The sequence below is a fragment of the Rhamphochromis sp. 'chilingali' genome (assembly GCF_963969265.1).
Source record: "Rhamphochromis sp. 'chilingali' genome assembly, chromosome: 20".
In the NCBI taxonomy this organism is placed as follows: domain Eukaryota; kingdom Metazoa; phylum Chordata; class Actinopteri; order Cichliformes; family Cichlidae; genus Rhamphochromis; species Rhamphochromis sp. 'chilingali'.
The window spans coordinates 1,571,827-1,594,053 of NC_137947.1; the positions used below are offsets into that span (position 1 = coordinate 1,571,827).

The 22,227-nt window shown below is 41.0% G+C and overlaps 1 protein-coding gene across 3 annotated transcripts in view; it reads left to right on the plus strand.

Annotated features, from left to right (window-relative positions):
- The first annotated feature begins 12,989 nt into the window (after window positions 1–12,989).
- The window catches only part of birc6 (baculoviral IAP repeat containing 6), a 132,225-nt gene continuing 122,987 nt past the window's right edge, over window positions 12,990–22,227 (plus strand). For all 3 annotated transcript variants that reach the window (XM_080869824.1, XM_080869826.1, XM_080869825.1), the window contains exon 1: window positions 12,990–13,418. In XM_080869824.1, the coding sequence (XP_080725950.1) occupies window positions 13,208–13,418 (211 nt within the window). In that variant the 5' untranslated portion in view covers window positions 12,990–13,207. The remainder of the gene's footprint in view (window positions 13,419–22,227) is intronic.

Below are 22,227 nucleotides of genomic sequence, written 5' to 3' on the forward strand. Positions count from 1 at the left end.
CTTGAGTTTTAAGTATATTTACTTTGTAGCCAGAAAGCGTACCAAATTTTCCTAACATTTCTGTAAGCTGCATAAAAGAGTTTGTGGGGTTTTTGAGGGCTATCAACACGTCATCAGCAAATAGACTAATTACATGCTCTTGTCTATTGATTTCTATTCCTGTTATTAGGGCGTCTTGTCTAATCATTTGTGCCAATGGCTCAATATACAAGGCAAATAAGGTTGGACTTAAACAGCAACCCTGTCTAGTTCCTCTCTCTAGTTGGAATGTCTTTGTCAATGAGCCGTTAACTTTTAGTCTTGCAGTCGGTTTGTCATAGAGAGATTTAATACATTGGATTGATTTCGTAGTGAACCCGAACTTTGCCATGGTTAGGTACAGGAAGTCCCAGCTGACTCGATCGAAGGCTTTTTCTGCGTCTAAACTTATCAATGCAGTCGGTATCTTGTCTTCATGTATTTGGTGTATGATGTGTAGGGTCCTTCTAATATTGTCTTGTGCCTGTCTATTTTTGACAAAACCTGCTTGGTCCTCATCTTGACAGACGTCCCTCGGTGCTCTCTCTCTCCCGGCTGTTTATCCCTTTTTCCACGTTGTACCCTCTCGCTTGCAGGTCGTTAGCAGCCTCCTCCGCGTTGCCATAAGTTTTCACTCCATTTGGCCAGTGGATTCGCATCTTGCTGAGAGGAGTCTGGAAGCGGATGCCTTCTTTCTTTAATATCTTTTTGATATTCACGTACGCTTTACGTTCTTGCACCATTCTCGCCGAGTAGTCGTGGTCAAAATAAACCCTGCTTCCGTCCAGAGTGACTATTTTCTTTTCCCATGCCTTTTTAAGTATCATCTCTTTAGTTGTGAATTGTTGGAAATTGACAACGACTGACCTTGGGGGGAGACCCGCTGCCGGTTTCGGGGTTAATGCTCGGTGTGCGCGTTGAATCTGGAGGGTGATGTTAATATTAAGCTCCTCTCTGAGCCAGGCTTCCAGAAACTGGGTCAGCGATTCTGCCTTAGATTCGGCTCCCTCTTGTATTCCGTAGATCCGCAGATTGTTACGTCTGGATCGCAGTTCCAAGTCATCCAATTTGGTCATCATCGCTTTTTGTTCTCTCATTAGTTCTGTCAGGGTTTGATTGGCCTCGTGGCTCCATGTCTCCATTTCTTCCGTGCGCGTCAGCGCAGCTTCTAATTTCCCTTCTTGTTCTTTAAGTTCTGTAGTCATGCTCTTAAACTTCTGGTCGATATCTTCTTTGAATTTAGCCAGTTCGTGTCTCATTTGGCCAGTAATTTCTTCTTTGAACGTCGTGAAGTCTGATTTCAATTCATTTTGGAGTGATTGAATTTGTTTGCTAATACAATCCAGTCCGTTTTGAAGCCCGGCCATATTAGCTTCAGGTGCTAGCTTGTCCTCGTTGTTCGGATGTTTTATGTCTTTACCTTGGGTGTCCGTAGTTTTTTTACTCTTTGCTTTTGTTGTCCCTCCGCTCATCTTCCAAAGTTGTTCTGTCTCACGCTTCAATTCGTGTTTTAGCGGAGTTTATCTACTTGGCTTACGGGAGCTCTGTACTTATGCAACCATACTGCTCTACCGCCACACCGGAAGTCCTCCTGGTTAGTCTTTGATTGTTGTTGGCTATTCTTTCTTTGTTCCTTGTCTCTTTTCTCTCTGTCTTGATGTAGACAAGTTGGGTGAGGCTTTTGGCATTTGTCACACACACTTCTGGAAGTACAGTTCTTAGAGTTATGACCAGTCTTGAGGCAACCAAATCACAGTTTTTCAGACTGCACGAACTTTACTCTCTCTTCAACTGGTTTGTCCATTATCTTGCGACATTTCTGAAGCGTGTGACCAGGTTTCTTACAAAAGAGACATGTGAGATTTGTCCTTTCACTAGAGCTAGTACTAAGTGACTTAGCATTCAGCATGTAGTTTCTTTTGGGCTTGTCTTTGAATGCATGCTTGTCTTGTTCAGTTGGCTTTATTGCAGGCAGAGAAGTAATAGTATTACATGCAATTCTTGCTTCTTTATTCAGGAATTTGACAAAATGACTAAAATCTGGGAACATTCTGTGTTCATCTTGAAACTCTGTCACCGTTCTGTTCCATCGTGCACTTAGCCAATCAGGCAGCTTTGCAGCTATCCTCTGATTTTCCACGCAATCATGCAAAACTTGTAAACCTTGAATATAAGGTATGGCTGACTCAACACTGCTTAGAAAATCTGCAAACTCACGTAGATCTTTAGTGTCTTTGTTGTTAATTTTTGGCCATGACTGAATCTTGTCACGATTTGATTTGCCTATCACAAAGGGATCTCCAAACCTGTCGTTGAGTATCTCCCAGGCAGCATGATAAGCGGTGTCTGTTCCAACCAGAAAATGTCCTTCAATAGCCTTCTTCGCTGGACCTCCAACATACTTTCTCAGGAAGAAAAGCTTTTCTTGAATTGGCAGATTCTTGCGGTCAACTAATGTTTGAAAAGACAACTTCCAGTCGTTATACTGCAGCGGATCACCTGTGAAGACTGGAGGCTCTGGGATTGGGATTCTGTTTGCAGTGATAGCTTCAGCGAGCATCCTTACAAGATCAGTAGAGGGCGTTTCATTTGCACTACGAATTGCTGTTTGAGGAACAGAGGCTTGGAGAGGTGCAGTTTGTTGCGGAGCTCTAACTTGAGAGGGGATGAATGGTTTCGAGTTCACATTTGGAAAGCTTGGTTGCGGGGAGTAGAGTTGGATGTCTCGAGACCGGTCTTGGTCTCGAGACCAGTCTCGAGACCATTTACGTGGTCTTGGTCTCGTCTTGGTCTCGACGGACTTTTGTCTTGGTCTCGGTCTTGGTCTCGCTGTTTCGGTCTTGAGTTCTCAAATCGACATAGTGTTCGGGAGATTTGGAGTCAACCATCAGCGGAGCGGGGGGGTGGCTTACTGGGCTTAAGCCCAGGTCATTTTTTCAGAAGCATGGGGTCTTTTGGAGCGTAATTTGTTAGTTAGATGCCTGACTGACAACTGTATAAAACAAAAACAACACACGAAGCACAGAGTGCACCGTCGTAAATTCCCCCTAATTTTGGTATGATCCGAGCTCAGGCACTAGGCGACTGAGCACAGCACCCATGTGAGCGAGGGGGGTAAAGCTGCTGCCTGCGAGTTTGCTGCAGACAGAGGAGAGCTTAAGTTTGACCAGGTACCAAAGCAAATCATTCGTACTGAACTAATAATGTATATATGACGGTGTATCACAAAAGATTGATATCAAACTGATCACTTGGTTGCGTTACTTGCTCTTCGAGTGAATCAACAAATGGATAAATAAAAAGCCGAACAGCAATGCTGATTTTTTAGAGAGTCTTAGCTTACATTTCATATTTTCAGTTGTTTCCCTCCACGGATAAACAAACTCTCTAAATTGTACTGATGTACACAACAATGGACATAAGGAGCTTCTTTCAAAGAAAAAACTCTGGTAGATGTTATTTTATATATTATGCTTTGGATGTTGCTTAGTATATCTATGCAAAACAAGAGGAATTTCAATACACAGCAGTATATTCACAGTTGAAACCAGATATTACATACACTTTATGGAGAAAACATAAAAACTTTTTTTTACTGTTAAACATCAATTTAGAGTAAACTTCTGTTTTAGATAAATAAATGTTGAAATATCTTTTGAATTAGTTAAATGTCAGAATAAAAAGAGGGAGCTGTCTATTTTAATCACTTTCATCAAATTTAGGAGTACATATACACTAAGTTTATTGTTAATTAATAGGAAAACTCCAGACGATTCCATTCTGAGCTGAAGAAGCTTCTGATAGGTTAGTAGAGTCCATGTGAGTAAATTGGTGGCACACCTGTGGATGCATATAAGGCAAAACACAGAGCCTGTTTCTTTGACATGGGAAAATCAAGAGATGTCAACCAAAACACCAGGAAAAGAACTGTGGAGCTCCATAAGTGTGGCTCAGTTTGAATACAATTTGGTGCCATTTGCAATAAGAAATACAGACAGTTTCTCTCTTTACTCTTAAAGTTAACAAATATGTTTTTTATATTTATCAATCTAAAAAAATAAAAGTTTAGTCTGATTTGATGTTACAATTAAAAAAGTGTTTGTGTTTTTATCTGAAGAGTACATAAATATCTGGTTTCAACTGTATATTTGATGATGTTGGTGTTTGGCTTGATTGTCAGCACAAAGAGGGAGAGAGAGGAACAGAGAGGGAGAGAGAGGAGCAGAGAGGGAGAGAGAGAATGACGACAGAACAGAGATGGAACAAGAGCAGGTGAGACACACATGTTAGTCAAATGGTTGTTTGCCAAAACTCATCAGAACATGTATCTAGTACCTAGTGTTTCTTTTTAGATACCATTTGTTACTTTTCAAATTCTATGTTTATTAAGTTATGCAGGCTTGTTTGCACAACAAGGCTAAATAATTATATAAACTTTTCTCAATCTAAATATTGTACTTTGGTAGAATTAAAAAATAAGTGTAGTGCAGGTCTATGATGATTTTTAGTGCTACTATCATCTAGTTCTGATTCTGGTTCTGTCTTGGTTACTGTTGTAGTCCTGTTTTAATTCCGGATCAGTTCTGGGTCTGGTTGAATTGGGGTTTAGTCCCTGTGTCTTGATACAGGCTCGACTTTGTTTAAAGACTTTTTTTGTCTCGGTCTCGACTCGGTCTCGGTCTTGGTCTCGTCTCAACTTGGTCTTGGTCTTGTCTTTGTCTCGATACCCTCTGGTCTTGGTCTTGTCTTGGTCTCGATACCCTCTGGTCTTGGTCTTGTCTTGGTCTCGGATTAGGCGGTCTTGACTACAAGTCTAGCGGGGAGGAACTATCTTGTCTTACTTGGGAATGAACAGGAGACTTGTCTTCATCCTCACTGTTCACACTTTCAGCATACACCTTCAGTCTTGCTTGTGCTGCATTACGCTTTTGCAATGCTTTCAATAGTTCCACTTCCTTTCTCTTTTCATTTAACCTTGTCTTTATTGAGGTGCTCTCAGTTAGAAATTGAGCTCTTTTCCTTGCATCCTCAACTTCAAGTTCTCCGATTTCTTCCTCACACTCATGCTGTGTTTTCATTATTTTAATGACTTCTTCCGTAGCTGCTACTTCAGCTGCAGCTTCTTGTCTTTGTTGTAGTGTGACCAGAGATGATTGCTTTGACATCCCAGAGATAGACCTTGACTTATATGTGATCCTTGAAGAAGTGCTGGTTGAACTGCTGTCATACACGGGCTCTGAATCAGGCCAGGGTATACTATTTGGATCACCATCTTCTTCTAAAAGGCACCGAGCCTTTGCTCTGGCAGTTTCACTGATAGCCATGCACACATCACATCTTCTGCGCATTTCAATAACAGGACTTTGTATTTTCCTGATCTCATCATGAATGTTACAGATGTCAGTCATACTAGCGTCTATAACACTTACAGCTTCAGGTATTAACTCAATGTCTTTACTCTTCACCATTCTTTTAAATAAGTTTATGTGGTATTTCCACTTCTTGTAAACTCACTCAAAATTGTTTGTCAAGTCATTTAACTTGGCTTCTTGTGTCTATATGTCAGGTTGGGTGTCAGGCGCCACCTCTCTGGGGACATCTCAGGCCCTCCAAGGTTTGGAGGCCTATCTCCCCCTACCACCACTTCCCCTGCCAGTGGCGGACCCCCTCAGACATCGGTGCGTTGGTGGTTCTCTGTGTCCGGGGATGGGCGTCCAGGTACACACCGGCTCACTCCTTGGCGGCCGCTTATCGGGGCCTGGAGCCTGGGGCTCGCTCGGGCCACTTCGGAGGTGGGGTGCCCCCGGCCTCTCGGCCTGGGGCTCGGTCACTCAGGCGCGGCTGGCTGCCGGCGGAGCTCACGGGTGCGTCACTGCAACTGCCCCTGGCTTCTGCTCCGCGGCTGCTGAGTGAGCCCTCATCTGGGACTCTCCTCAGCTCTTTCTGGGACAGTGGCGCGGCTGCCCCTCTGTTGGTCTTCCTTGGTCTCTTGTGTTCTGGGGGCCTCTGGATGTCTGGAGTTTTGATCTCCTCCATACCTGCTTCATGCCCTGGAGGACGGGGCTGTGGCCCCCCCACACCCTCTAGCAGATTATTACAAGAAGGAACCTTTTAAAAAACAAAAAACAAGCGCGTCCATGCTCACAGGTGTACACACGGGTGATCACACCCACAAACTGCACCCTTTTTGGCTCCTGCCTCGGGGCGCACTGTGTTCTGTTGATCTTGTGTGCTGCACAGTAGTGTTTAGTGTTTGGTATTTGCTGTCGTATTCCCATGTATCATTGTGGTGTTGTTTGTTCTGTTGCTCTTGTTCTCTTCTGCTTGTTTTCTTTTTTCTTTCTCAGCAGGTGACCCAGGTGATTGATATATGCATTTTTTTCTTCTCTGCCCGTTCTGTTGGTTTTTGTCTTTTGCCCTTCTCCCCCGTCCCTCTTCTCAGCTGTTTCTCTTTCCCTCTTTCTTTCTCCCCTTCTTTCCCCCAGTCAAGTCTGTCCCGTATTCAGTAAGTGAAAATAAAAGAAACAATAAAAGGTGAATCAAATGGACCATTACGGCAAGGCTGGGATGGTCAATTTGGTAAAGTAAATCCGTTGGGCATCTTTCTTTGCCTATTAGACAACAATTCTGATGGCAAAAGAGCCAAACGGGACAGGCAAAAAAAACAAAAAAAAACAAAAAAACAAACTTGGCTTCTTGTAAGGATTGTCCTTTTTCAGTGAGAGTGCGTCTGCGCTGGCTTCTGCGTAAGCTTTCTGACTGTGTGCCTTCAGTAAATACTGAGCACTGTGGAGTTTCTTCTCCATTTGTCTGCTCTTTACTTTCATCATTTTGAAAATTTTCATCAGCACTTTCTTCTTCAGTGGGCTGTATTGCATCTTCTTTTTCATCTGCCATGTTGTCTTAATAGTATTTTCACTTGACTTTAACATTTACTTGATAAATCTTGATTTTAGCTGCTCCTTAATATGAAAGGTCACTTTGAATTTCAAATGGAACTGAGGCTTGATAACAATTTACAAGTGCTTTGTTACTTCCAAAACACGGACTTTTGTGCTTGCTTGATTATCTTTCACTTGTTAGCTTGCTTCTTTACGTATCCAATGCATTTGCTGGAGCATGTGATACTTCTCTTGCTAGTAGCTTCTCTTGCTAGTAGCGTCTCTTGCTAGTAGCTTTGTCACTACCCGATCCGTACCGGAAACCCGATCGGTACCCCGCATGCGCAAATCTTACGTCACTTCCTCTCTTTGCCAACATTGCGACATTCAATATATTTGAGCAGTGTAGTGTTCTACTATGCCGGCTTGTACACATACACGAGAGACACGAGAGTTCTTCTTTACTGATGTTTACTGTGCTTCTCTTAACATACACAGGTACACCGTAGAACTGGTGAATACAAATGTACAAGAAAATTGTATTTCAGCATTAAAACATATTACAATATAAAATTCACAAAATATAAACAAACATACCACTTTGGCCTACAAGTAGACAAACCGGTATAATTGGAACTTAGGCATTTCTTCTTTAACATTCACACGGCTAGACCGTCACCATGAGCAGCTTCTCTGACCTTACTTCCCAAAACAGGAAGTGACCTCTGCCCTTACCTTATACTTACAAAATTAACCGGTTATTTTCCATGTATCAAATTAACTGTACACCAATCTGGTAGGCAAAAAAGGAAAATGTTAACATGCTCAACACAAAAATAAAACATACAAAATAAAATGCGTTAATTACATTATCATTACAAGAGTTCCGCCTAGTGGTCAAATAATAACATTTCACCAACTGTTACACACATGGCCACCCTTTATATCGGTGGACCTCCACCAGGCGTCACTGCCCTCTCCTTAGAGAAACCCTCAACAGAAGAGTTGAGAAACACAAAACTTGTGAGATCTGTATGTCCTTGTGAGTCTCCACCTGTTACTGTGGCATCGTGGCTCAAGAGTTGGGAGTTCGCCTTGTAATCGGAAGGTTGCCGGTTCGAGCCCTGGCTTGGACAGTCTCGGTTGTTGTGTCCTTGGGCAAGACACTTCACCCGTTGCCTACTGGTGGTGGTCAGAGGGCCCGGTGGCGCCAGTGTCCGGCAGCCTCGCCTCTGTCAGTGCGCCCCAGGGTGGCTGTGGCTACAATGTAGCTTGCCATCACCAGTGTGTGAATGTGTGTGTGAATGGGTGGATGACTGGATATGTAAAGCGCTTTGGGGTCCTTAGGGACTAGTAAAGCGCTATATAAATACAGGCCATTTACCATTTACCATTACCGCCTGGACTGTCTCAAGACAGACCAGACCAGGTGCACCACAGACACTTCAAACCTCATCTCAGGACAAAAACTAAAAGAACAACATAAAAAAGGAGAAAACTTGCCTTAGAAACATGCAGGGTTAGAGGAGACGGCAGCCGTGTAGAGGTGAGCCTGTGTGCGTCTTTTTTCTTTTAGTGAACAACAGAAAAACAGAAAAATGAAAGAAAACTTACCTTAAAAATCTGTAGGGTTTTCTCTGAGACATGTTGGAATCTGTAAACAGTTGCTCCCAAAAGGATCCAGATGTTTCAAAATACTTCTCTGGCGAACGTTTCAATTCTGAGAACATAAATGCTGTGATTAATGGACTAAAAGTCATCGCTTCTCACCCCTATTTATGGATCCAAGGATCAAAGGATCAAATTGGTGGTAAGATTCTAAATATATGTGATGTCATAATCCTGTTAAATAGTCCCAATTTCAGACCTCATCTGAGGGCAAAAACCCCAAGAACAACATAAAAAAGGAGAAAATGTACCTTAGAAACATGCCGGGATGCAGGAGACGGCAGCACTGTAGAGATGAGGACACGCATCAGTTTGAAATAAACAAAACAATAAGCACAGTTGTACAGACACATACACACACACACACTCCCAAAAACTAGCCAGCCCTCATGAGGAGGTTTCGATGCGCTCCAGGTGCGAGAAAGAAAGCAGGAAAAACCGGGAGTGGGCCGCCTCACCGCTCTTTACATTAATGGACCGCCCCCCAAAGAAATCCAAACACTGAAATGTTTGCAAACACGTGATTATGCATAGACGTCCACCCTACCAGCCAACGTCAGAACTCCACGCATGCACACATTAATGCACATACATCTGCACACATCCAGAGAAACACTCCCCCAAAGAAATCGAAACATGGAAAATTTTGCGCACACTGCACACACACTCAGAGAATGTTCTGGTGAGTCTCCACCTGTTGCAGGTGAGTGCAGCCTGGACTGTCTCAAGACCAGTGTTGGGAAGGTTACTTTTAAAATGTATTCCATTACAGAATACAGAATACAGAATACATGCCCCAAAATGTATTCTGTAACGTATTCCGTTACGTTACTCAATGACAGTAACGTATTCTGAATACTTTGGATTACTTAATATATTATCATGCTTTTTACAACAACGTGAATGTACTATTGCTGTGTGATTTATTACTGTTACTGAAGGTCCGCGACTCCGAACTGTAGTAAAGGCACCTCTGACTAATACGGCGGGGTCCCTGTCGGCTCGTAGCCGAAAAATAGCTTTACTTTGTTGTGTGGGTCAACTTTTCTTGCGAGAGACAGAGAGAGGCGTTGAAAGGCTGCTCCAACAGAACTTATTGTTTCGGAGGAAAACACGAACACGGTGTACAGTCGAGTCTTAATAGCTTACTTACAACTGGGCTCGTCAGGCTCTCTTCTTGGCTGAAGTGGTTATTATTATATTTACATGCTTCCAGCTCCCGTTTTTCCTCGATGACAACTCGTACCTTTCCACTCCCCTTTTTCTCCCTCCTCGCTCACAGACCCATAACGTGTATGGCAGTCCATTCTCCCTGCAACACGGACTACACTGCCCATGATGCTACATTCTTTAGAGCTATGCTTGTAGCATTCTGCCTGTTAGCTTAGCACAACAACAACAACAACGAAAAGGTGCTCTCTCACCCAGGAAACACACAGTCGCAGAGAGAGAGCGTCGCCCTGTAACCATGGCAACCGTAACGCTGCCGCCTGGAACAACAGAACGTAGCTGTCAAACAAAACCCAAACAGTCCTGACCCGCGACAAAATGAAACAGGAAAGTACCGCAGTGTAATCCATTTATTTCAACAAAGTAACTGTATTCTGAATACCACCTTTTTAAACGGTAACTGTAACGGAATACAGTTACTCATATTTTGTATTTTAAATACGTAACGGCGGTACATGTATTCCGTTACTCCCCAACACTGCTCAAGACAGACCAGATCAGCTGCACCACAGACATTTCATACCTCATTTCAGGAGAAAAACTGAAATAACAACATAAAAAAGGAGAAAACCGACCTCAGAAACATGGCCAACATCTGTTTGATTAGACTAACAAATAATGGTTGGCCATTTTCAGGTGCTCGCCTAACCTTCAGTAGTTGTTCGAGCTCATCGAGACGCTTAAGTTTTATATATCGAGTTTCCTTGGATTGATAATCTGTCTCGTATTGAAATTGTTCTTTGGTCAGTTTTGCCTGTTGCCAGAGATGGGCAGTAACGCGTTACTGTAATCTGATTACTTTTTTCAAGTAACGAGTAAAGTAAGGGATTACTATTGCAAAAATGGTAATTAGATTACCGTTACTTTCCTGTAGGAACGCTGCGTTACTGCGTTACTAAAACCGTGATTTTTTGCGAGAATGTCTCACGACAGTGACGTAAGCGAGTGCGCTGTTCGTGACAACAGCTGTGTGCAGATCAACAATGGATCACATATCGATTGTGGGAGAGAGTATGAGCGTGCAGCGTTTAAAGCGTGGAAGTACTGACGTTACTTTGAGTTTGATTCCATAAAAAGTGACAAAAACATTAGCGTCCATCGTGTGTGGGAAGAAAACTTCTTTTTACAGCGAAAAAACCCCCTAAATTTCCAAACAAGCACCGAGTGCGCAACGACGTAATGGGAAATTCACAGAGAAACTCGCGGATTCTTCAACTGACCACGGCACACCTGCACCAGGGTAAACCTCCGCCTACCATAGTCCTGCTTTACAGGTGAAAATAGAGCAACAGGACCACTGAGTCTTTGACTTTATTTATTTTCTGCTGTGTTTTACTTGCATCTATTTGAAAGAGTGAGTGTAAACACAATTTTTTTTTTATTTTATGTGCTGGAATGTGTAGAAAATAGGTTTAAATGTTAAACTAATTTATTCAAGTCAGAGAATGTTGCATATAATTAAATTTTTGCTTGATGCATAAAGTTAAAAGATTAAAACTAATAAAACAAGTTAAAAAAAAGAGACTTTTCCATTTGATTACATTTTGTATGATGGATTATGCAGAAAAAGTAGAATTGGGCTGAAAGATCTATCGCTTTATCACCTCTTCAGGTTGTAAATCGTGTTTTTAAAAAGTAACTAAGTAACTAAGTAATTAATTACTTTTGAAAATAAGTAATCAGTAAAGTAACGGGATTACTTTTTGGGGGAAGTAATCAGTAATTAGTTACTGATTACTTTTTTCAAGTAACTTGACCAACACTGCCTGTTGCAGATTGACTTTATATTTTATAATTTGGTGGCCTGAATACTTTGAACATATAGAGATAACTTGTGCTATTTTACCAATGTTAGTGAGAATAGAAACCTAGTTCCTGTCTATATGCCCCTTAAATTTAAAAATTGCCATTTAATCTTTAGGACATTAAGTTCCTTGCAAAAAGGAAAGTCAGAGGATAGTGGATTGGAGAGATGGGTGTGTCAGTCCAAGTCAAAGAAGAGTTGAGTCTGACAAAACTACTTTGAATGTTGTGTACATGAATTATTCATATATCAACTCACATACACTTACACCATGTAAGGAAAAATCACAAAGAAAATGATCCATGTTCTCTGTATAAGTACTTAGTGCCCAGGACCTTTAGGCTCGGTGCTGACTGGTGAGACAAAGCTGATGTAATCAGTCAGTTGGCAAAGTATTGAGAACTGTAACCTCTTAAGTTATCTTGTGTGGAGAAAAACAGTCCAGGGATTTACTTAATATGTTTAATTTACTTAACACCTTAATGTGAAAACTAAACTGCAAATTCCATGATGTATTTTTTTAAGCAGGAACCCACTGTGAATTCTCTCTGAGGCCCAAAAAACAGATGGTGAGAGTACTATCAGTTTGGTCATTGTGTTGTAGTAGTTTTGATTCCAAGTTTTCAGGGTGCATCATTGGCTATAGCAGATGTTTTAGAAGAAAAGGTGAATTAAGTTCTATGTATTTTTAAAAAAAATGATCTTGCTTTTATTCATTTTATCTGTTTTAATTCTGTTATTATGAGAGGATCCCACTCCTTACAACAGCGCTGCCAGTTTCCCATGATAATAAAGTTATTTATATAGTTATTATAAGTTCTTATCTTTATATTGATTAAAAGACTATGCTCTACACAGTCCTGTACATTTTCTGTTATTGAGAAATGAATATAAAATCTGCCCTAGCACTTGCACAAGTGATGGAATTTCCTTATACATTAATTTTAATACTGGCAAACGACTTATTAGAGTTGCATAGAATTTAAAAATAAAATCAGTTTCCTCTCGGGTTGACCCCAGCAAGTTTTCAGGGTTTAATTGTTTTCTCACATTACTGTGCAGTTAAAAAAAAGGTCTGCTTAGGTTGCATTCCAATTCTAACTGAAAAAAAATATTGCAGGAAACTCTTTTTCTGGGCAGTGCTTTTCCATGATGCCCTAATTTACATTTTTCACTTGAAATATCAAATTCATCTGTGTTTAGTGTTTGAAGCCGATGATCACTGTAAAAATTCAGTTAACGCATAGAACCAAAATATAACCAATTTAATGTACTTTTTGTTGCGGAGCCACTGTTTTGTTGTTCTTAATGATTTGTCCAGCCGATGTTCTCGTTTGGTGTCGGCGTTATCGCGGGATGTGGTGCCGAGATACGCTAGCTCCGTTTACCTAGAGTGTAACTGACAGAAAGCCCAGCCTGGAGTTTGTCGGCGCTGATGGTGAATAGCCACTGCTGCGGTGACGGCCGGAGGAGAAGAAGCCGCAAAAGGAGTCAGCAGTGGCAGAGGAGTGACAGTTTGGACTTAGTCTTATAGATTTAGCAGTATTACGTCTACCATCGGATCTTTACAAACCTAAAAGGGAAGGGAAGGGAGAAATAAGGAAAGATGGCGGCCGCGGCCTCGCCGGGCTCGGGCTCGTCCACCTCCTCAGACTGGATTGTGCTGAGAGACGGTTGCCTGCGTTGCGACGAGGAGGGCCTGCTAAGCCTGTCCTACCACCCGGCCCTCAACGCTATCTTGGCCGTCACCAGCCGCGGCAGTATTAAAGTAATTGACGGCACTTCGGGGGCCATTCTTCAGGCTTCAGCATTGCACGGTAAATATCGGAGTCCTCTGTCAAGCCATTTCACCAGCAGTTTCAGTTTTGACAAGCCAAACACTGACTGTCAACAGACACTAAACACGACACTGGCTGAGTTGTAACCTCAGCCCGCTAATGTTAGCTCTTACTAGCATGGCCTAGTCAGGGTATTTGGCAACTAGGATTTATGTAGCCTTTTCTGCCTAAACCAGGGTCATCGTCTTTGGACATTGGTGTGTTTATGATCAAACAAGTTCAAGTTCTTCTTGAACACCTGCGTTTGCTAATGTTTACTATAGCTGCAACTTGACATATCTCCCATGTCTGCTAATAGCTGGAAAGTGCCAGTTAGCCGGTTAACCTTCCCGGTCAGTTTCTGTCATATTGGTGGTCATGTATGATGTGTCGTTAAAACTACAGTTTACACGGTGGCTATCTGAAGTATCAGAATTACTATCACCCGCTTGGATGTGGTACTATGTTCTTCGCTGAATTGTTGTGATAGTCAGTAGGCTAGCTAGCGGCTCCCCGGGTGCTTTACTTCACAACCCACCGGGTGCACTGTCAGTTGTTTGGAAGTACTGGTGTGATGTTCAAAGTAAACTCACTGTGCCAGTGTAACAGTGTGGACGTGTTTGTTCACATCAGTTAACTTAATAAAGCTTTAGAGAGTTTGTCAGAAAGTTACTTTTGACGGAACATGTTAAAGCATTGTATAGTCAGGTATAGGAGGAGCACGACGTGCTCCTCCTATACCTCCTATACCTTATACCATGGTGTTTGAACATTAGTGCATAGATGGAGTTTTTACAGAACTGGTGAAAGAGAAATTCATTACCATTGTTGGTTTGGGTGCCCCATAGGAAGCTTTGGTATTGTTAACATATTAATGGCACCCGTTTGCTAATGGTTGCGTGTCTTTCATCCTGACTTTTATTATTTAATAAAATTTGCATATTTTGAAATGTCTGTTTATTAGGATTCGTTTCTTATAATGGCACCTGTTATTACTTTGTCTAAAGAGGTAATAGGTAGAACCTTACAACAGCTACGTTTTTGGTGCTCTTGGTCTCTTTGACTCTGCAATATTGTGTAAACAAACAAACAAAAAACCCTGCTTGCTTTTATGATTTGCAGTCCAAGGTGGATTGATATGGGCAAAGGAAGAACCCACTGAATTCTGGTGGCAATCTGAATAGAGGTCTGTTGATTTGGCTGAGGAATCTCATATCATATCAGAAAGGAGTATTGGCTTTGGAAATGGTATTTGCTCATAATGTTCACCTCTGATTTCCTCATCTTATAGAGGTCCACCATATTGGACGTGATGTGCGGTAACAATCATGTTATATGTATGGCCAATATGCGTACTTAACATAGAAATTATTGTTCCCCCCTCCTCACAAGGCCTATATCATGCTGCGTGGTTAGGTACATTAAAAATCAAGGACAGAAAGAGATTTTTTTTTTTCTAAAACACTATCCTGTTGTTTCAGATAACAGAATTGGAAAAAGGTCAGATTAATAGTATAACAATCTTACATTATTTGACCTTGTGAAATCACCATTGTCAGTTTCAAGCAATATTTGACCATTTAAAATTTTTACATTTATATTTTCGTGATATCTTTCTAGGTTTTTTTTTTTTTTTCTTCTTTCTCATCTTCTTCAGCTGCCTATTCCGGGACTACTCTTGCTTTCTCATATCCACCTCATCCTCTCTCCTCAACTAAACTTAGGGTTGTAACATAAGAAATTCTACATAAGCACATTTAATTTAATTTTGTTATTGTCGCAATTAGCTATCCTTAGCAGATCAGACATGCGATGCTGTCGTCTCTGGACAGCTGACATGAGATGGCTAAACAACAACATAATGTTAAAAGCTAGCGTCATGCCAGCTAACATTAGACTCTAGTGTCCTAAAACTTTTAAACTATCTCCACTCTGATCACCAGTTTGATTACATTCTCACACCACAAGAGTTCATTTGGCTTCAAAGAAGTTTCGTTAACAGCCATGAATAGCAGCAAAAAGGAGCTAACAGCTGCACAGCAGTGGAAAATTCTAACAATTCACCTCAGTATCACTGTCATTAATCAGAAATGAGCTATACTGACTCGTTTACTCATAGTTGCTATAGTTTGTCCCATTTACATAATTTTTAACAGGTTTTTCATTTTGTTTCAGAAGTTTTACACATCCAAAATGGTCAACAAGTTAATATCACATGTCTGCAAAACCTCTATAGAGCTAAATGACTTGGTGCTTGCATTATAAAGTGTGTTGTTTTGTGGCTAAGAAATGGGAAGTGACTGAACTCATGATACAAAAATCCATATTGTTTTACAGTTGTTCCATCTTACTTTACCATAAAGACCACGTGGAGCTGTTCAAGTATGCTGGGTCACTGAAAGTTGTATTGCTCAGCTAATGAGGGAACTGGAAAAGCATCAGTAAAGTTTTTTTTAATTTTTTGTTGATGATTATCCAATGGTTCTTGTTGGATGCAAGTAGGTAAAAATCACTGGAGGCACTTTGACTTCATGTTGAGTGATTACAAAGAGACCAATGCCTATCAAGTCTAAGTCTTAATCAGGGTTAAACTCAGAGCCAGAATTAAATACCAGCAATTAGCAGCAATTTGCAAACATCTGAGGCATATTATAGAACCCCGAAGAACATCAGAAATAAAGGATCTAAAGCATTTTGGATTTATAACAAAGGGGATGAATCTCGACATCATTATGAATTTATAACACATTAATAGTTTTATCTTGATGTCTTATCTTGATTGTGTTGTTTTTAATGATTACTGAAGGTCAAAATTATTACAGTAGATAAAATTATAGATCAGATTTGATGTAAACATATAAACATTATTACTACACATAGTCTCTCTTGTAAATGTCAGACTTAAACCAAAAAATTACTACGATTAAAATTTTTAGCCCCCATTGGTAATAGTCAGTTGCATAACCCTTTTGCTGGTTATCATCCTGCAGTTGTTTGTTGTGATTTTCAATATGTCTCACACGTTTTTTAACAACCCAAACTCAACTTCCCAGACAAGTCTCTCAAACCCCTGCAGATTTAATGTCGTCTGACATGGACCTTGGTCTTCAGTTCATACCACAGATTTTTAAAGATTAAAGTCAGAACTTTAAGAAGATGCCTGTCTGTTTTTTTCCAGTTTTTTTTACTTCCTACCTTTCTACCTTATCTTACCTTAAAGAAGAGCAAACACAACAGTCAATGAGTATTATACTCGGACAAAAAAAAGTTGATCTGTGTATAAAGAGTAATTGAGATGTAAAACATGAGAGAAATCAAGTGGTTTGATATCAGAGCTTATTTGTATGTATTATGTATTTTTCACTATCTGAACTTGTTTTTGTTTTGTTTTTGTTTTTTTAGGTTAGAAAAATCAAAGCACTGCTTTTCCTTTTGTTTTCGTGCAGTCTGTGCTGCCGTGTATTTATTATCACTGTGTTAATGTTCATATACTGATTGTTTTGCCTCTCGTAAATATCATATCACCGTAGGGCTATGCGATATCACCAAAATCTCATATCCTGATATAAGACATTTTTCGTCCCGACAACGATATTTATCACAAAAATTTTACATTTTCTGTAAATTCTGTGAATCTCTTTGAACTCGACTTGTGCAAAGTTTTTTCAGCTGGACGTCGTGTACCTAGAATCGAGTGTTACAGAAGTTGAAACGGAGGCAATTTTCTTTGTGAGTATTTATTACCCCCGTGGTGCAGGGGAAAGCCTGTCCTAAGGTTTTGTTTTTTTTTTCTTAGCAGCTGATGGCTCTTTTTAGCTTCTCATCTGAAAACACTCTGCGATTTGGTTTATTTTGAAAAATCTCAACAGGATCTTCAACTTTATTGTGAAAGGTCAGCCCTATAGAGAACCATAGAGTGGTTCTATATAGAACCCTATATAGAACAGCCCTATATCACCGTAAAGGTGACTCCTTTAGTATACCCAGTCTCTCAAACCTTCATTATACTCTACAATGTAATATATAATATATAAAGTCTCATAGTCACAAAAAATTGGCAGGCACGTGGACATCTTCACAGACCTTTGTGCTCACTGTCTGAAAATGAAATTTATGTCTACAGACTCAAGGACATGAAAAATCTCAACTCCTAAACTAGAGCTGGGCGATAGAATGATAACGATATGTATCGCGATATAACTTTTTCTCGATAGAAAAATTAAACTATTGCGATAGACCTCGCCGCTCTTGTCCTCTTAAAAAAACAAAACAAAACAGCCAAACCAAATTAAGTAGTGCAGAGCCGAACCAATCACAGCCGCAGCGTTATGTCACGTGACTTGTTACGTACAGCACAAGTGCCAAGCTGCACATGTGTATTTGTTTGGGAAGCAGCCAGCCACCGTACCGCCCGGGTAATGGAGGAGATGAGTGTGCCGACTAGAAAAATCAACCGAGCGTGACCGAAGAGAAAACAGATGATGGTTCCAATGCCGGAGAGATTGTCGAACGGAAGAGCCATAGAAGTTCCGTAGTGTGAAGGTATTTCGGCTATTTCAAGTCTGACAAAAAACAGAGTAGCGTTCACTGTAAATTGTGCCGAAAGCAAGTCTGGAAATACAATAAACTGGTGCATGCTCAGGCTACGTCCACACGTACCCGGGTATTTTTGAAAACGCAGATTTTTCTATGCGTTTGCACCTTTCGTCCACACGTAAACGGCGTTTTTGGTCACTGAAAACGAAGAGTTTTAAAAACTCCCACCAGGGTGGATATTTTTGAAAACTCCGTTTTTGCATTTACGTGTGGACTAGAAAAACGGAGAAAACGCAGCGTCAAAGGTGTGCGCATTTTTTGACGTCACACTGTGCGCCACGTTATTGTTTCGGTGAAATGAATTTCTACAATACTGTTACTATTAATTCTACTCTCTGCAGTGTTTAAATGCTTACATATACACACAGTTACTGTCCCTCCACACATACGACTCTGTTCTGCTTCTGTGCCCCAGCTTAGTTTACTTTTTCCCACCGAGGCTTCTAGACTTCTGATTGGCGATTCCTAACCGTGGACCTAGGAACCTAGGATTATTTTTTAAAACGGAAAATCTCCGTTTTCAAAAATACCCATGTACGTGTGGACGTAGCCTCAGTCTCTGACTGGAAGCGCTAATTCGTCATTCGGCTTTTGTCAGACTAAAGTAACTGTTAAAACTGTTTGAAAAGCTAAGCTATACAACAAGGAGAGATTGAGAATTTCCTTTTAGTTCTCAGTAGAGCTGGGCGATAGAACGATAACGATATGTATCGCGATATAACTTTTACTCGATAGAGAAATTAAGCTATCGCGATAGACCTCGCCGCTCTTGTCCTCTTAAAAAAAAAAAGGTCAGCCAATCTAAATTAAGTAGCGCAGAGCCGAACCAATCACAGCCGCAGCGTCACGTCACGTGACTTGTTACGTACAGCACAAGTGCCAAGCCGCACGTGTGCTTGTTTGGGAAGCAGCCAGCGGGTAATGGAGCCAGCGCGTAATGGAGGAAATGAGTGTGCCAACTAGAAAAATCAACCGAGCGTGACCGAAGAGAAAACAGATGATGGTTCCAATGCCGGAGAGATTGTCGAACGGAAGAGCCATAGAAGTTCCGTAGTGTGAAGGTATTTCGGCTATTTCAAGTCTGACAAAAAACAGAGTAGCGTGCACTGTAAATTGTGCCAAAAGCAAGTCTGGAAATACATGCGTCACACTGTGCGCCACATTATTGTTTCGGTGAAATGAATTTCTACAATACTGGTAATTCTACTCTCTGCAGTGTTTAAATGCTTACATATACACACAGTTACTGTCCGTCCACACATACGACTCGGTTCTGCTTCTATGCCCCAGCTTTGTTTACTTTTTCCCACCGAGGCTTCTAGACTTCTGATTGGCCAACATTTCTGCACGGTTAGGAATCTAGCGCCACCTGCTGCTTTGGCATGTTCATAGCAGCGTTTTCCTTCATTTCTGCCTTTATGTGTGGACGGGATTATTTTTTAAAACGAAAACGGAAAATCTCCGTTTTCAAAAATACCCGTGTACGTGTGGACGTAGCCTCAGTCTCTGACTGGAAGCGCTAATTCGTCATTCGGCTTTTGTCAGACTAAAGTAACTGTTAAAACTGTTTGAAAAGCTAAGCTATACAACAAGGAGAGATTGAGAATTTCCTTTTAGTTCTCAGTTTATTTGATATTGACAAAAGTTAGTCAGTTTTGTCTGTTCTTCTGTAAAACAAACTAAGATTTATTTTTAGAATTAATATTTTGTTTCTAAGTGGAATTGACAATTTAGTAGTCTGTTTTGTTTGTTCTATTTTGAAACTTAAACGCTTTAGCGGCTGCCTTTTGTGTAGTTTGCAATATTTGCCTTTATTTATCTGAAAAAGTCTCATGTTCCTTAAGTACATCTACCCTGTTGAACTTATTATGGGAAATAAATATTTAAATAAAAACAAGCTGCTGATTATTTCACATTTTACTTGTGAGCAACAGCACATTTAAATCTTACAAATATAGTTATTTGGCTTATATCGTGATAGATATCGTTATCGCCTGAAATGAAAAAAACATATCGTGATATGAAAAAATCTCATATCGCCCAGCTCTAGTTCTCAGTTTATTTGATATTGACAAAAGTTAGTCAATTTTGTCTGTTCTTCTGTAAAACAAACTAAGAAACAAAATATTAATTCTAAAAATAAATCTAAGTGGAATTGACAATTTAAGTCTGTTTCGTTTGTTCTATTTTGAAACTTAAACGCTTTAGCGGCTGCCTTTTGTGTAGTTTGCAATATTTGCCTTTATTTATCTGAAAAAGTCTCATGTTCCTTAAGTACATCTACCCTGTTGAACTTATTATGGGAAATAAATATTTAAATAAAAACAAGCTGCTGATTATTTCACATTTTACTTGTGATCAACGGCAAATTTAAATCTTACAAATATAGTTATTTGGCTTATATCGTGATAGATATCGTTATCGCCTGAAATGAAAAAAACATATCGTGATATGAAAAAATCTTATATCGCCCAGCTCTATCCTAAACTTAAATGCTTTTTTTGAAATTGTTTTTAAGGCACTTGCACACATGATGGAATTTTTTTTTCCCCCCCTGGAAAGTTCATGTTTGCTAAGAATTAGGGTTGGGCGATTGGACAATTATATCGACCAATCACCTTTTACAAGGGTGGTTTATTTATTTATTTGCCCATGAGTAAGTTTGTTAATAATGATGGAGCTAATAGAAACAGGCAACAGAAAAAAAAAAATAGCGCTGTTTTAGCAGCACCCTCTTTCATCTGTGAACGAAATGCACCCTCCTCAGAGTGCGCCCAAGTGCTTGTTAATGGAGCTGCAAAAGCTGGTGATAGTCGTGGAATTTAGCCGTGTTTGAGTATTTTGCTCGCACTATATGTCTGCACAAGTGACACACCGCTTTAGTTACATCCTTAGGTTTACCTCTTTCATCTAGTTTTTTTTTTTTTTTTTTTTTTTTCTTTCATCTAGTTTAAAGCCAAAGAAATCCCAAATTGGTGACTTGTTTTTTTTTTTTTTTAGCGCTTCCAGCGTTAACACGCCGTCATCACATCTGGTGCGCAGACTGAGTCAAAATCAGGTGGGTTGAGAGAGTTAAACGCGGTCATCGTGATTAAACTTTTTAAGCCACGTTAACGCTGATGCGCATATATATATATATATATATATATATATATATATACACACATACATACATACATACAACACCCAGCACGCCCCTGCGGGCGGTTTATCCTTCAAGCTCGGGTCCTCTACCAGAGGCCTGGGAGCTTGAGGGTCCTGCGCAGTATCTTAGCTGTTCCCAGGACTGCACGCTTCTGGACAGAGATCTCCGATGTTGTTCCCGGGATCTGCTGGAGCCACTTGCCTAGCTTGGGAGTCACCGCACCTAGTGCTCCGATTACCACGGGGACCACCGTTACCTTCACCCTCCACATCCTCTCGAGCTCTTCTCTGAGCCCTTGGTATTTCTCCAGCTTCTCGTGTTCCTTCTTCCGGATATTGCTGTCATTCGGAACCGCTACATCGATCACTACGGCCGTCTTCTTCTGTTTGTCTACCACCACTATGTCCGGTTGGTTAGCCACCACCATTTTGTCCGTCTTTATCTGGAAGTCCCACAGGATCTTAGCTCGGTCATTCTCCACCACCCTTGGGGGCATCTCCCATTTTGACCTCGGGACTTCCAGGTTATACTCGGCACAGATGTTCCTGTACCCTATGCCGGCCACTTGGTTATGGCGTTCCATGTATGCCTTGCCTGCTAGCATCTTGCACCCTGCTGTTATGTGCTGGATTGTCTCTGGGGCATCTTTACACAGCCTGCACCTGGGGTCTTGCCTGGTGTGATAGACCCCAGCCTCTATGGATCTTGTGCTCAGAGCTTGTTCTTGTGCTGCCATGATTAGTGCCTCTGTGCTGTCTTTCAGTCCAGCTTTGTCCAGCCACTGGTAGGATTTCTGGATATCAGCCACCTCCTCTATCTGCCGGTGGTACATACCGTGCAGGGGCCTGTCCTTCCATGATGGTTCCTCGTCTCCCTCCTCTTTCTTGGGTTTCTGCTGCCTGAGGTATTCACTGAGCACTCGGTCAGTTGGGGCCATCTTCCCAATGTATTCTTGGATGTTCCTTGTCTCATCCTGGACTGTGGTGCTGACACTCACCAGTCCCCGGCCCCCTTCCTTCCGCTTAGCGTACACCCTCAGGGTGCTGGACTTGGGGTGAAACCCTCCAT